The sequence below is a fragment of the Nomascus leucogenys genome, unplaced genomic scaffold (assembly GCF_006542625.1).
Source record: "Nomascus leucogenys isolate Asia unplaced genomic scaffold, Asia_NLE_v1 000564F_32038_qpd_obj, whole genome shotgun sequence".
NCBI classification, from domain to species: Eukaryota; Metazoa; Chordata; class Mammalia; order Primates; family Hylobatidae; genus Nomascus; species Nomascus leucogenys.
In genome coordinates this window covers 18,979-32,085 of record NW_022096587.1, presented here as the reverse complement: position 1 = coordinate 32,085, position 13,107 = coordinate 18,979, and the positions used below count along the sequence as shown (strand labels likewise).

At 43.1% G+C, this 13,107-nt stretch overlaps 1 protein-coding gene across 1 annotated transcript; it reads left to right on the top strand.

Moving 5' to 3' along the window:
* The first annotated feature begins 1,112 nt into the window (after positions 1 to 1,112).
* On the top strand, positions 1,113 to 9,669 carry LOC115833996 (tight junction protein ZO-2-like). Its single transcript, XM_030808788.1, has 6 exons — positions 1,113 to 1,264; positions 2,487 to 2,699; positions 3,842 to 3,952; positions 5,500 to 5,829; positions 7,285 to 7,370; positions 8,681 to 9,669. Exons 1-6 carry the CDS (start codon positions 1,118 to 1,120, stop codon positions 8,844 to 8,846), a joined length of 1,053 nt encoding a protein of 350 aa, XP_030664648.1. The 5' UTR covers positions 1,113 to 1,117; the 3' UTR covers positions 8,847 to 9,669.
* Positions 9,670 to 13,107: the final 3,438 nt, after the last annotated feature.

Sequence of the window (13,107 nt, the reverse complement as noted above, 5' to 3'; positions counted from 1 at the left end):
CAGAGATGATTTAAAGTATATAAGAGGATGTACATAAGTCATATGCAAATACTGTTGTCATTTTCTATCAGGTACTTGGCATCTGTGGATTTTGGTATCCAAGTGGGGGGTGTCCTGGAACCAATCCTCTACAGATACCAAGGGACAACTTTATGTTTAAGTGTTACTTTTAGTGTTTTATTGGAGGTAGCCAACAGTATATTAGTGTATATTTTTTCTTATTTATAATATACATGTCTGTGTAAATGATCTTTAGAGTCTTGCTCTGTTACCCAGGCTGGAGTGCAATGGTGTGATCTCGGCTAACTGCAGCCTGCACCTCCTGGGTTCAAGCAATTCTCGTGCCTCAGCCTCCTGAGTAGCTGGAACCACAGGTGTGCATCACCACACCCAGCTAATTTTGATATTTTTAGTAGAGACTGGGTTGGTCAGGCTGATCTCAAACTCCTGGCCTCAAGTGATCCACCCACCTAGGCCTCCCAAAGTGCTGGGATTACAGGCATGAGCCATGGCAGCTTGCCTATGTTTGTTTTAGATGTTTCCTTTGTTCCTGAAAACACACTATTTTTTTTTTTTTTTTTTTTTTTTGAGAAAGAGTCTTGCTCTGTCACCTAGGCTGGAGTGCAGTGGCACGATATTTTGGCTCACTGCAACCTCTGCCTCCCAGTTCAAGGGATTATCCTGCCTCAGCCTCCCTAGTAGCTGGGATTATAGGCACCCGCCATCACGCCCGGCTAATTGTATTTTTTGTAGAGATGGGGTTTCACCATGTGGTGGGGCTGGTCTGAACTCCTGACCTCAGGCAATCCGTCCACCTCAGCCTCCCAAAGTGCTGAGATTACAGGCTGAGCCACCACACCTGCCGAAAACACACTTTTTTAAAAACATTTTTTAAAGTTAGCCTTTTTGAAAATAAATATTCTAAAAATCTATTTTTAGCTTTATCACATCCACCTATAATGTGAACTCGAAACAGCTACATGATTAATAGTTTTAATTGCATTCATTAAAAGGGTTTTAATATTCAAAGATGTGCAAACATTTTCTTGGCATCTGCCAAAGTCTTAAATATCACAGAAATGAGTATAAGTTATGTCAAATAGCATCCTTAATAAACATGCCTCTGGAAATTAATGCAGACCTTTTTGTTTATATTTCTATAGCTACAATCCACCTAAATTCAGCCAATGATAGCTGGTTTGGCAGCTTAAAGGACACTATTCAGCATCAGCAAGGAGAAGCGGTTTGGGTCTCTGAAGGAAAGGTATGTGGCATAGATATGCTGCTATGAGGTGAGAGTCCCTGTTCTGAAACTTTTCTCAAGAGGGCAGTGAATGTAGTCAAGCCATGCCCATGTGAAGTGATGCTCACATGTGTGCTAATCAAGTTTGAAATTTCATAAATTCTCTGACAAAGTAATAAAAATGAAGGGACTTTTAAAAGAAGAGCAGAATGTGACATGTGCAGCCCTACATTCACTTCCCTTCACTTTTAACGTAGTAACTAGTGTTACATTCCAAGTACACTAATCAGAGCTTACAAGATCTCATGCTGAGCTCCACAGCTTACTAAGGACATGGGAAACTTAGAGTGCAGATGAGAGGTGAGGTTGAGTAACTTGGAGAATATGGCTGAACATTAATAAAAAGAAGAAAAGCTAATGGAGTCGGAATTACTTAGAAAAAAAGGTTGGTTGAGAATGTGCCATCGTTTTGGGAGTTTGAATGGTGATATGAGAGCGTTAGGGAATTTGTCTAGGCCTCTACAATTGGATCGCTTCTCCCTCGGGGAGATAGCTCACACACGGCTGTGCTGCAGGGAGGAAAAAGGGAGATTCTATTACCTGTGGCCCCTTTTATTTTAGAAGCTTTTGGTGCTAGTATCCTGTACACCAGCTGAACTGAGGTAGTTTTGTGAGACTTTACAGTGACTATTTTGTTGCAGAATTGACTAAGTTTTGCTCTTTGAAAACTAGATGTGTAGTCAAAGTATCTGGCATCTATGGAGTGCTTCCAGTTTGGAAGGCTCTATGCAAGCTTCCCTGGGGAGGACAAGTTGAACAGTACATAGCTTCTGCCTTTGAGGGTCTGAGAATCTTATAGAGGCATGGATGTGAGTGTAGCACAAGGCAGTGCGCATGTGTTGATATTACTAGGAGAGTGGTACCAGGAGAACAGGCTGCAGAGGAGCTGGATTCAGAAGAAAAGCAAGACAGTCTGAGGAAGTGTGGCTCAGCCGTGGTATGGAGGATGGATGGTAGCACAGATAGGCTGCAGGGCCCCTAATTTGAGTTCCTGCACAAAAATGACCTTAATATCAACATTGTACCAAAGCCAAGTGATTTCAGGGAGAAAAATAAAAGATGCCTTCCCTGGCGAGCACATCAAGGTTTCAGTCGCTTGGCTGTGTCCTTGGGAATTTTCTTGAGTCTCCACTCCCAGGAGCCACATCAGACCCCACTGACCCTCCAACACAAATTCCTCTAGATGGAAGGGATGGATGATGACCCCGAAGACCGCATGTCCTACTTAACCGCCATGGGCGCGGACTATCTGAGTTGCGACAGCCGCCTCATCAGCGACTTTGAAGACACGGATGGCGAAGGAGGCGCCTACACTGACAATGAGCTGGATGAGCCAGCTGAGGAGCCGCTGGTGTCGTCCATCACCCGCTCCTCGGAGCCGGTGCAGCACGAGGAGGTGAGGCGAGGCAGGCCACGGGCAGGAGCAGGAGAGCCTGGTGTTTTCCTTGCACTCTCGTGGACAGCTGTGTGTTCAGGGTGCTGTGGAAGGCATTCCTAAGGGTTGGAGCAGATGACTTCCAGGGAGTCTCTCGCTTTGATTCCACGCTGGCATGGTTGCAGTCTGTGGGAAAGTGGGGCAGGCAGGTGGACTTCAGAAGAGCTTGAGGGGTCAGCACGCCTCACACCCATGCCCTCAGGTGTGATGGATAAACAGAATGGCTTTATGTGCTGGCTGTCCAAATTACCAGCGGAACATTCCTTCCCATGCAGTATTGTTGTATGTACTTGTAACCTTTGATTAGGTTTCTCTCTGTACTCTTAGATGTCCTTGCTTTTCTTCCCCATCCTGCCTTTAACCTTTCTAATCTTGCCAAAGCTCTTGAGTGTTTCCCCATCAGTTTCCTTCTCTCTTATATTTCAGTTTTTTAATTGAGTTCATGATCAAACCTTCATCTGATCACATGTACTGTGCATCCACTGTGATTAGTTTCTGGGATCATTGAAATCACATTGACAGGCACTGTAAAGTCACAGCCAAGTTAGCAATTATTAGTTGCACCTCAGAGAATGTTGGAATAATGATCTTTGAAGATGGGATTGTTCATATATTTGGATAATTATTGCTGTGGATTTCTCTCTAGCATTTTAGCTCATTCCAGTAAATGATTTTTTTCTTTATGAAATAGAACTACCAAAAAAAAAAAAAGAAAAAAAACCCAACAACAACAAACTGAAGGGGGAGAAAAATACACCATTACCACAGCAACAAATTAGTTTATGCTAGACAAGTTGTAAAGAATAAATTAACTCTCAGATGCCTATAGACATGGATATTAGTGACACAAGAGATTTTAGATTTTTGGAGGGTTCTTAAAAAATTGTACTTTAAGGGAAGAGACTCTACATTGGATGCAGCCAGTTTTTAAAAATGTGTCTGAAGCATTTGGTGATGGTTTCTGCCTGTTCAGTAAAGAAGCACCAGCTCAGAACCTCAACTTCTGAACTTACTCAAGTTTGGAGAACTCCTCCAAAGCAGTCGAGTGCTCTGTTCTCTCTGCTTGGATGTTCTTGTTGTGAATGAACCTTTATGTCTTGTAGAGCATAAGGAAACCCAGCCCAGAGCCACGAGCTCAGATGAGGAGGGCTGCTAGCAGCGATCAACTTAGGGACAATAGCCCGCCCCCAGCATTCAAGCCAGAGCCGCCCAAGGTACGTGGCTGGGAAGCCCAGGATGGGAAGGAAGAGGAAGCAGATGCCTCTGAAGCCTCCTGGACGGCCAGGGAGGAGCATGCACACTGAGATGGTGTTTAATTACGGTTCTGACTCACTGTGTTCTCTATTAGAGCCTATCTTTTGGCCTGTTGGGTGAACTCCCAAATTAGGGAAGGGCAAAAAGGAAGGAAACGCAATATTAGGAGAGCATATAATTTTAGGACTCTTAGTGTTTATTTAATTTACTTTTTTTGTTAGAAAAAAAAAGACTGTAAAGAAAAAGATTGAAAAATACTGTACTGTATACCCAGAATCACCAATCGCAGAACCTGTTTTTCTTTTGCTGTCCAGCTAAAGTTTTCTGCCCGCAGTCTGATTTAGATGCACCGGATAATTCTTACCGGTGATTTGCTAAAGAGAATAATCATCACCACTGCTTACAATGCCTCTCATTAAGAGAGCTGCTTATTTGTTTAATAAATCATTATCCAGAACAGAATCAATATAAAGACACAAGGGCTTATATCAAAAGATTATTTACCTCCAGTCAGAATCAGAGCTATGACTCTATGTTTTTCCTTATACCCAAATAAAATCTATTTAACTCAATAATTTATTATTACTATTTTTTGAGACAGAGTCTCACTCTGTTGCCCAGGCTGGAGTGCAGTGGTGCAATCTCAGCTCACTGCAACCTCCACCTCCTAGGTTCAAGTGATTCTCCTGCCTCAGCCTCCCGAGTAGCTGGGACTTAGAGGCGTGCACCACTATATTCAGCTAATTTTTGTATTTTTAGTAGAGACGGGGTTTCGACATGTTGGCCAGGCTGGTCTCAAACTCCTGGCCTCAGGTGATCCACCCACTTCGGCCTCCCACAGTGCTGGGATTACAGGCGTGAGCCACTGCGCCCAGCCTAACTCAATAATTTAGATGAGAAGAAAGCCATAATTGATTGTGTGAGCCATCAGAAGTAGTAAATGTGATAGGTACTAAGTAATAATAAGTGACCTCATAAAATACATCAGCAAAAATTTGCAAGCTGGGCAAGACTGGAAGTGTGAAGGAAAAGTGGCTATTAGCGTGAAGCAGTGCTCTCCTCGCTCCCCACCCCAGTCTCATTCCTCAGCTGGACATGGGTCTCAACTGGCCGGCTCATGTACTCTCAGTGCAGCGGTGACCTCAGAAGCCCACTCTTCCAGTCCCAAAGCCTGAATTGTTCTGAGATATTCTCCAAGATGCTAATCTCCTCTAGAACAAAATTATTCCAGGTCTGATCTTACCTCCAGCAATCACAGCCCTCCCAGCACTTTCCCTACTCCTTTTTGGCTTCCTGACATTCCTAATAAACTAGTATAGGAAGGGAGGTAGGGCTCAGGAAGCCTGGCCAGTGGCTATTTGCCCTGCTGTATTACATTCCTTGTCAGAATGGTATTTGTGGACCACCTTTGGAAACTGATCAGGAAATGGAGTGTATTAAATCACTAATATAAATTTGAAAATAAACTTAAAAGCCCAAGGTGAAAACGTGTCATTGCTCTCCACAGGCCAAACCCCAGAACAAAGAAGAATCCTATGACTTCTCCAAATCCTATGAATATAAGTCAAACCCCTCTGCCGTTGCTGGTAATGAAACTCCTGGGGCATCTACCAAAGGTTATCCTCCTCCTGTTGCAGCAAAACCTACCTTTGGGTGGTCTATACTGAAGCCCTCCACTCCCATCCCTCCTCAAGAGGGTGAGGAGATGGGAGAGAGCAGTGAGGAGCAAGATAATGCTCCCAAATCAGTCCTGGGCAAAGTCAAAATATTTGAGAAGATGGATCACAAGGCCAGATTACAGAGAATGCAGGAGCTCCAGGAAGCACAGAATGCAAGGGTAATTGTTTTTAAGCTACCCATCATCAATAAGAGTTTTAAATAAGTTTGATTTCAATATAACAGCGAACAACCCCTTTTCCACTGCCGCAGACGTGACAGGGATGTTCACACGCACTGCACCAAAGGCAGGTGCTATGTATGTCACTTCAGATGGCCAGCTCCCAGCACATCCCTTGTTCTTCCAATGAAGAAAACTTGACAATATAGGAGAAGAAGATTCTGCTGTTTATACACAGAACTTTCTATAGGGTTCTGGAATGAGGAAGTGTGAGGAGAGAATCAGTGCCTCTCAGAAGTCATTTTAATTAGAATGTGATTTTTTTTTTCTTTTCTCTTAAACGTGTAGCTCCCAGATTTACCATAGAAACCAAGCAAACTTTGAGTGCTAAAACAGAAAGGCCCATAGTTGTACTTCTTGAGCTGTTTGAATTTGTATACCATATGCACATAGAACTTTTCAAACATCAAAGAAGAATTTAACTAAAGGTCTGTGGAGTATATTTGCCCAGGAGATGTGGGAGTTTTCTTTCAGGTCTAGCACAACAGCAGCAGTACATCTGAGCATTTTTCGTTTCTTGTGGTAAAAGATACATAACATAAAATTTACCAATTCAACCACTTTTTTCTTTTGTTTTATTTATTTTGTTTTGTTCTGTTATGAGACAGGGTCTCCCTCTGTCACCCAGGCTAGAGTGTAGCAGTGCGATCACAGCTCACAGCAGCCTCGACCTCTCAGCCTTGATCACCTCAGCCTTCTGAATAGCTGTGACCACAGGCACACGCCACTGCACCCAGCTAATTTTTCGTATTTTTTGAAGAGACAGGGTTTTGTCATGTTGCTAGGCTGGTCTCGAACTCCTGGGCTCAAGCAATCCACCTTCCTCAGCCTCCCAAAGTGCTAGGATTACAGTCATGAGTCACTGCACCCAGCCTCAACCATTTTAAAACGTTCAGTTCAGCAGCATTAAGTACCTTCACATCGCTGTTCAGCCATCACCACCATCCATCCCCAAAACTTTTTTATCCTCCCCACGTGAAACTCCGTACCCATAAAATACTAACTCACCACTCTCCTCTCCCCGCAGTCCCTGGCACCCACCCCTCTACTTTCTGTTTTTTTGTGAATTGGACAGTGTAGGAACCTCCTATAAGTAGAATCATACACTATTTGTCTTTTTGTGATTGGCTTATTTCCCTTAGCATGATGTCCTCAAGGTTCATCCAGGTTGTAGCATATGTCAGAGTTTCATTCCTTTTAAATAGTTTTCCTGTCTGACGTGTACCGCACATGACCGTGGAAATGAGGAAGCTGCTTCTGTGTTTCCTCTTCTTGAAATGGGTTGGGAAAATAAGTAGGATATGGGGAAAGGGTGGGACCAGCAGGAAACCAGCAAGCAGAGTGCCCAGTGGTTCATTCTTTCACTCTTGTTCTTTTCTTTTTTAATTACCACAGATTGAAATTGCCCAGAAGCATCCTGATATCTATGCAGTTCCAATCAAAACGCACAAGCCAGACCCCGGCCTGCCCCAGCACACAAGGTAAGGGCTGCCTAGTGGGTGCAGGTCTAAGGCGGGGACTTCTCATGGAATGGGACTTGAAGAAAGAATTTCCTTTACCCAAATTTCAGAGTAACAGGAGGATTTTTTTTTCCACTGGTCGACTGTTTGCCTTGCTCATTCCATCAAATTTAATTGTAAAGATTACAGAGTCAAAATTTAAGCATAGTTTGCTTGTGTGCTAAAACTCTGACAAAGTGTAATCACTGATGTTTCAAGCTGGTACATTTGACACATTGGAGCCTGGTTATGTTACATTGCACATGGTTAGCATGTGAGCAGAATTCCTAGGGCTTAGACCTGTTTTGTCTTGTTTGCTGACTCTCAGCCAAGCTTCTTAATTCCTTTGCATCATCCAGCAAAGTCAGACCACTTGTGCTGCCCTGAAGTCTAAAGGGATCATGACAAGCAAATGAGCAGTCTTGGTAAATGCCACACAAACAGTAGGAATGTTCACAGTGTCCTCCTGTTGAAGTTTTATACTGGATTGCTTCCTGCTTCCGAGAATAGGAAAAAAAAGTCACATTTTCTTGTGGCCATTTTTTTTTTTTTTTTTGGAGACAGAGTGACTGTCGCCCAGGCTGAAGTGCACTGGTACAATCTCGGCTCACTGCAACCTCCGTCTCCCAGGTTCAAGCGATTCTCGTGCCTCAGCCTCCTGGGTAGCTGGGATTACAGGTGTGTGCCACCATATCCAGCTAGTTTTTTTATTTTAAATAGAGACGGGGTTTCACCGTGTTGGCCAGGCTGGTCTCAAACTCCTGACCCCGCCCGCCTCGGCCTCCCAAAGTGCTGGGATTACAGGTGTGAGGCACTGTACCTGGCCTCTTGTGGCCCTTCCAACTGGAAGCTAAAGTCTAGTTTTCCAGCAATAGAAAACTGGAAACAAATTTCTTCTTTATCAGTTGAGTGGTAACACAGTCAACCAGGTTGCCTCTGGCAACAAAGAGTTCTTGGTTATGATGGACTGAAACTGGCAGAGAACTCTCGCTGCTGGGTGAGACTAGCCAGGGAGCTTAGGGGTAAGGAGGGCACCCCCTGTCCAACAGGGAGATTCTTAGGTCAGGGAGCACCTGGCTGGCTTCCTCACTCACCGCCCAAGTGGGCATTGGATCTGACCTATTACGAACCTGGAGCAGGACCAGGGATGCCCCTGGTGGCTCTGCAGAATGTGGCTCAGAGGTAAGTGATCTGCTCGGGATGCTCAGTCACTGTGCTCAGAGCCATGCCTCCCCGGGCAGCCGGAGGACATGGAGGTGCTCTGGAATGTCTTTAACACCCTTTTTTGTTAGTTCCAGACCCCCCGAGCCACAGAAAGCTCCTTCCAGACCTTATCAGGATACCAGAGGAAGTTATGGCAGTGACGCCGAGGAGGAGGAGTACCGCCAGCAGCTGTCGGAACACTCCAAGCGCGGTTACTATGGCCAGTCTGCCCGATACCGGGACACGGAATTATAGATGTCTGAGCATGGACTCTCCCAGGCCCGCCTGCCATGGCATCAGACTAGCCGCTCCTGCCAGGCCGCCGGGATGGTTCTTCTCCAGTTAGAATGCACCATGGAGACGTGGTGGGACTCCAGCTCGTGTGTCCTCATGGAAAACCCAGGGGACAGCTGGTGCAAATTCAGAACTGATGGCTCTGTTTGTGGGACTGGGTTAGAGGAGTCTGTGGCTTTTTGCTCAGAATTAAGCAGAACACTACAGTCAGATCCTGTTACTTGCTTCAGTAGACCAAAATCTGTATTCTGTTTGCGTACTTTTAATATGTATATTAAGAAGCAATAACTATTTTTCCCATTAATAGCTGCCTTCAAGGACTGTTTCAGTGTGAGTCAGAATGTGAAAAAGGAATAAAAAATACTGTTGGGCTGAAACTAAATTCAAAGAAGTACTTTATTGCAACTCTTAAGTGCCTTGGATGAGAAGTGTCTTAAATTTTCTTCCTTTGAAGCTTTAGGCAGAGCCATAATGGACTAAAACATTTTGACTAATTTTTATACCAGCTCAATAGCTGTAGTTTTCCCTGCACTGTGTCATCTTTTCAAGGCATTTGTCTTTGTAATATTTTCCATAAATTCGGACTGTATATATCATAGCTATACTTGATGGTTTGGCTATAAGTGCTCAACAGCTTGAAGCCCAAGAAGTTGGTATTGAAATTTTTTGTTTGCTTCAAACCAAGTGCTGCACAAAAGCAGATACTTGAGGAAAACACTATTTCCAAAAGCATATGTATTGACAACAGTTTTATAATTTAATAAAAAGGAATACATTGCAATCCATAATTTTCTTTGTGGTGGATTTGTATGCTACTTCCTATTTTTAAATGCAACTTTTATTTCTGTTACTAATCATGGAAGTGAGTACTTATCTCCTTGTCAAACATTGGAAAATGGAAACGTGAAAAAGAAAATTATACCCATAATCCCATCCCTCAGATACTTTTGGTGTATTTTCTCCAATTACATATTTGTGGATGTCTGTGCATATGATACTTGAGGGTGTACTGTGTTTGTAGTTGTATTTCCTATTTTTTCTGTTTATCATTCTATCACTAACGTTTCTCAGGTGGTTACGACTGTGCAGCAAGGTAGTTAAAGCGTAGTGCACACATCGTCATTAACAACCACAGAGCAATATATCCCATGACTGCTTCATAAGTGAACAATTCTGCTGTTGGCTGTTCTGATTATTTCCAGGTTTTTGCCTTTTTTTTTTTTTTTTTTAACATGAAATGCACCTCTTTGTATGTAATTCAGTTTTGTATATCATTGATCAGCATTTCAGTATTTTTCTGCAGGCAAGTTCTCGAAGTAGAATTACTGAGTGAAAGTATAGGAACATTTTTAAGGCTCTCGATGTTTACTGCCAAACGGCTTCCTAGAGAAGTTGCATCGATTTACAGCCCTACATCCACTCTTCCTCTTCCTCTTCTTCCTCCTCTTCCTCTTCCTCTTTTCCTTTCCTCTTTTCTCCTTCCTTCCTCCCTCCCTCCCTTCCTTCCTCCCTCCTTCCCTCTCTTCTCTCTCTCTCTCTCTCTCTCTCTCTTTCTTTCTCTTCCCCACCCCCCTTTTTTTTTTGTCAGGGTCTTGCTTTGCTGCCCCCAGGCTGGTCCTGGTCTTGAACTCCTTTAGCGATCCTCCCACCTCAGCCTCCCAAAGTGTTGGGATTACAGGTATGAGCCACCATGCCCAAACACCACTTAAATTCTTGAAGTACTAAAATAAATTTAGAATTTAAGCAAGACAGATTAGGAATTTAGACTTGTATTAATGAACAATGAACTTGGAAAAGGAGAAAAGAGTCTTGGCTCCATTAAGGGTCTTTGATGATATGAATTGACATAAAGGAGTTGGGCTTGTGTTTTAGTGGTAGTAGAAATTTGGCTTACTGGTAACTGAGTTATACTATAAAGGTGTCCTTGTTTATGTCTCTTCCAATATGGGTGCTGTCACTTATAAATCATTTAATGTATCTTGAATTTCTGAACACTCCTCAGGGCACTGACTAAAATTTGCATATTCCATAAATAAAAGCCACCTTTTGTGAACAGGGGAAAAATGTACTAGTTAACTATATGATAATACTGTTTGCTTGTGTTCTTTAAATCCAGGAATGAGCCCTTTGCAAACATAGGTGGGGAGGCAAGGAGGCTTTCAGCAGGAGCTGGGTTGTCGTCTGGCTCCAGCAATTTTGTGATGCGGGCAGTGCCACTATTCCTCAGAATGTCCAGCAGTGTGCCTGACGGACCCCCAGTGCTTTCACCACCCCTGTTTATGCATATCCTCCTTTGTTCTGGGAAAGATTTAAAGCTGCCTACAGTATACATGGAACATAATGAAAAAAAATGATGTTAAGCAAATGAAGAAACAGGGAGAAGAGTATCAGTAGAGGGAAGATAGAGGCATGAGTGAGAGCCGTGTTCACTTTCTGCGCTGTCAGGACTCTGCAGCTCTCCAGAAGCCAGTGTGGCCCCGGTGGCACCTTGCATCTATGATAGAATTATGCCTGTGCTTCTAGCCCAGTGAGATAGATGAGCGATGGGTCTTCCAGAATGATATCAGATGCTACTGATGTCACTAACATCAGTAGTAATTTGACACTAACAAATTTCTTTATATGAAGAAAAGTTGGTTAGGAACAGTCCATTTAAGCAATTGCAGCTGTCTTTTAAGAGAAAGGTTCACAGTCAATCTGCCCCCTCCTTTTCTAACCTCTTTTCAGTTGGGGTCATTTTGCCAGTTCTAGCTTTCATATACATATGTGAAGAGAAAGAGATTTATTTTAATGAATTGGCTTACAGGGTTGTAGGGGATTGGTAAGTCTAAAATCTGAAGGGTAGACCAGCAGGCTGGAGACCAAGAGGAGAGATGCAATCCAATCCTCCTAGCTAGTGTGAGGTGAGTCTTTGTTCTGTTTTAAGGCCTTCAACTGATTGGATGAGGCCGACCTACATTTCAGAGGGCAATCTGCTTTACTCAAAGTCCACCAATTTGAGTGTTAATCTCCTAAATAAAACAACAACAAAACTTTTACTGAAACAACCATAACAATGTTTGACCAAATATTTGGGCATCGTGGCCCAGCCAAGTTGATGCATAAAAATTAACCATTGCAGTCCCTCATCCTGTTTACCATGTAGGCCACCCTGCAGCCGTCCTTTTGGTTTAGTGTTAAAGCATGAGTGAATGAATGAACCAGAAAAAGGGAGAATTATTTACATATATTTACACATATGTATAGGTTTTATACAATATATATACTCTGGATATACATATATTATAAATTATGTTTTTGTTTTATTATTTTTTGAGACACAGTCTCACTCACCCAGGCTTAAGTGCAGTGGTACAGTCACAGCTCACTGCAGCTTCAATCTCCTGGATTCAAGCAATCCTCTCACCTTAGCCTCCCAAGTAGCTGGGACTACAGGTGTGTGCCAGCATGCCCAGCTAATTTTTTTATTTTTTGTAGAGAAGAGGTTTCACCATGTTGCCCAGACTGGTCTTGAACTCCTGGGCTCAAGCAATCCATCCACTTCGGCCTCCCAAAGTGCTGGAACTACAGACTGCAGAACTACAGAGCCACCGCACACGGCCTATATTTTGTTTTAAATAAAGATGAGCAAATTTGGTGAATAGAAAAGCATTAAAAATGGGCCGGCGTGGTGGCTCATGCCTGTAATCCCAGCATTTTGGGATGCCAAGGCAGGTGGATCATCCGAGGTTAGGAGTTCGAGACCAGCCTGGCCAACATGGTGAACCACCGTCTCTACTAAAAGTACAAAAAATTAGCTGGGCGTGGTGGTGGGTGCCTGTAATCCCAGCTGCTCGAGAGGCTGAAGCAGGAGAATCGCTTGAACTCAAGGGGCAGAGGTTGCAGTGAGCCGGTGCCATTGTACTCCAGCCTGGACAACAAGAGCAAAACTCTGTCTCAAAAAAAAAAAAAAAGAAAAGCCTTAAAAATGAAGAAACAAAAATGAAAGAAATTTGAATAATAGAGCTGAAACTCCAATAAAAATAAAATACTTTATATTTAAAAATATTTAGTGAAATAAATGAGACAAAAGGCTGAATGGCAAATAATATGTATATATCTTTGTGTATATATGCAGAGACACAGATAAAACATTTCCATCCTGCCTCCTTTTATTTTAAATCTCATTTATATATACATAGAAAATTGGCACATTTTATATTCCCCACACTAGTGACTGCAA

Coding starts and splice junctions, on each gene's coding strand:
- LOC115833996 (XM_030808788.1), top strand. CDS start 1,118: ATGCCTCTGGAAATTAATGCAGACCTTTTTGTTTATATTTCTATAGCT. Junction 5,830..7,284: donor AGGAAGCACAGAATGCAAGG/GTAATTGTTTTT, acceptor TAATTACCACAG/ATTGAAATTGCCCAGAAGCA. Junction 7,371..8,680: donor GGCCTGCCCCAGCACACAAG/GTAAGGGCTGCC, acceptor CTTTTTTGTTAG/TTCCAGACCCCCCGAGCCAC.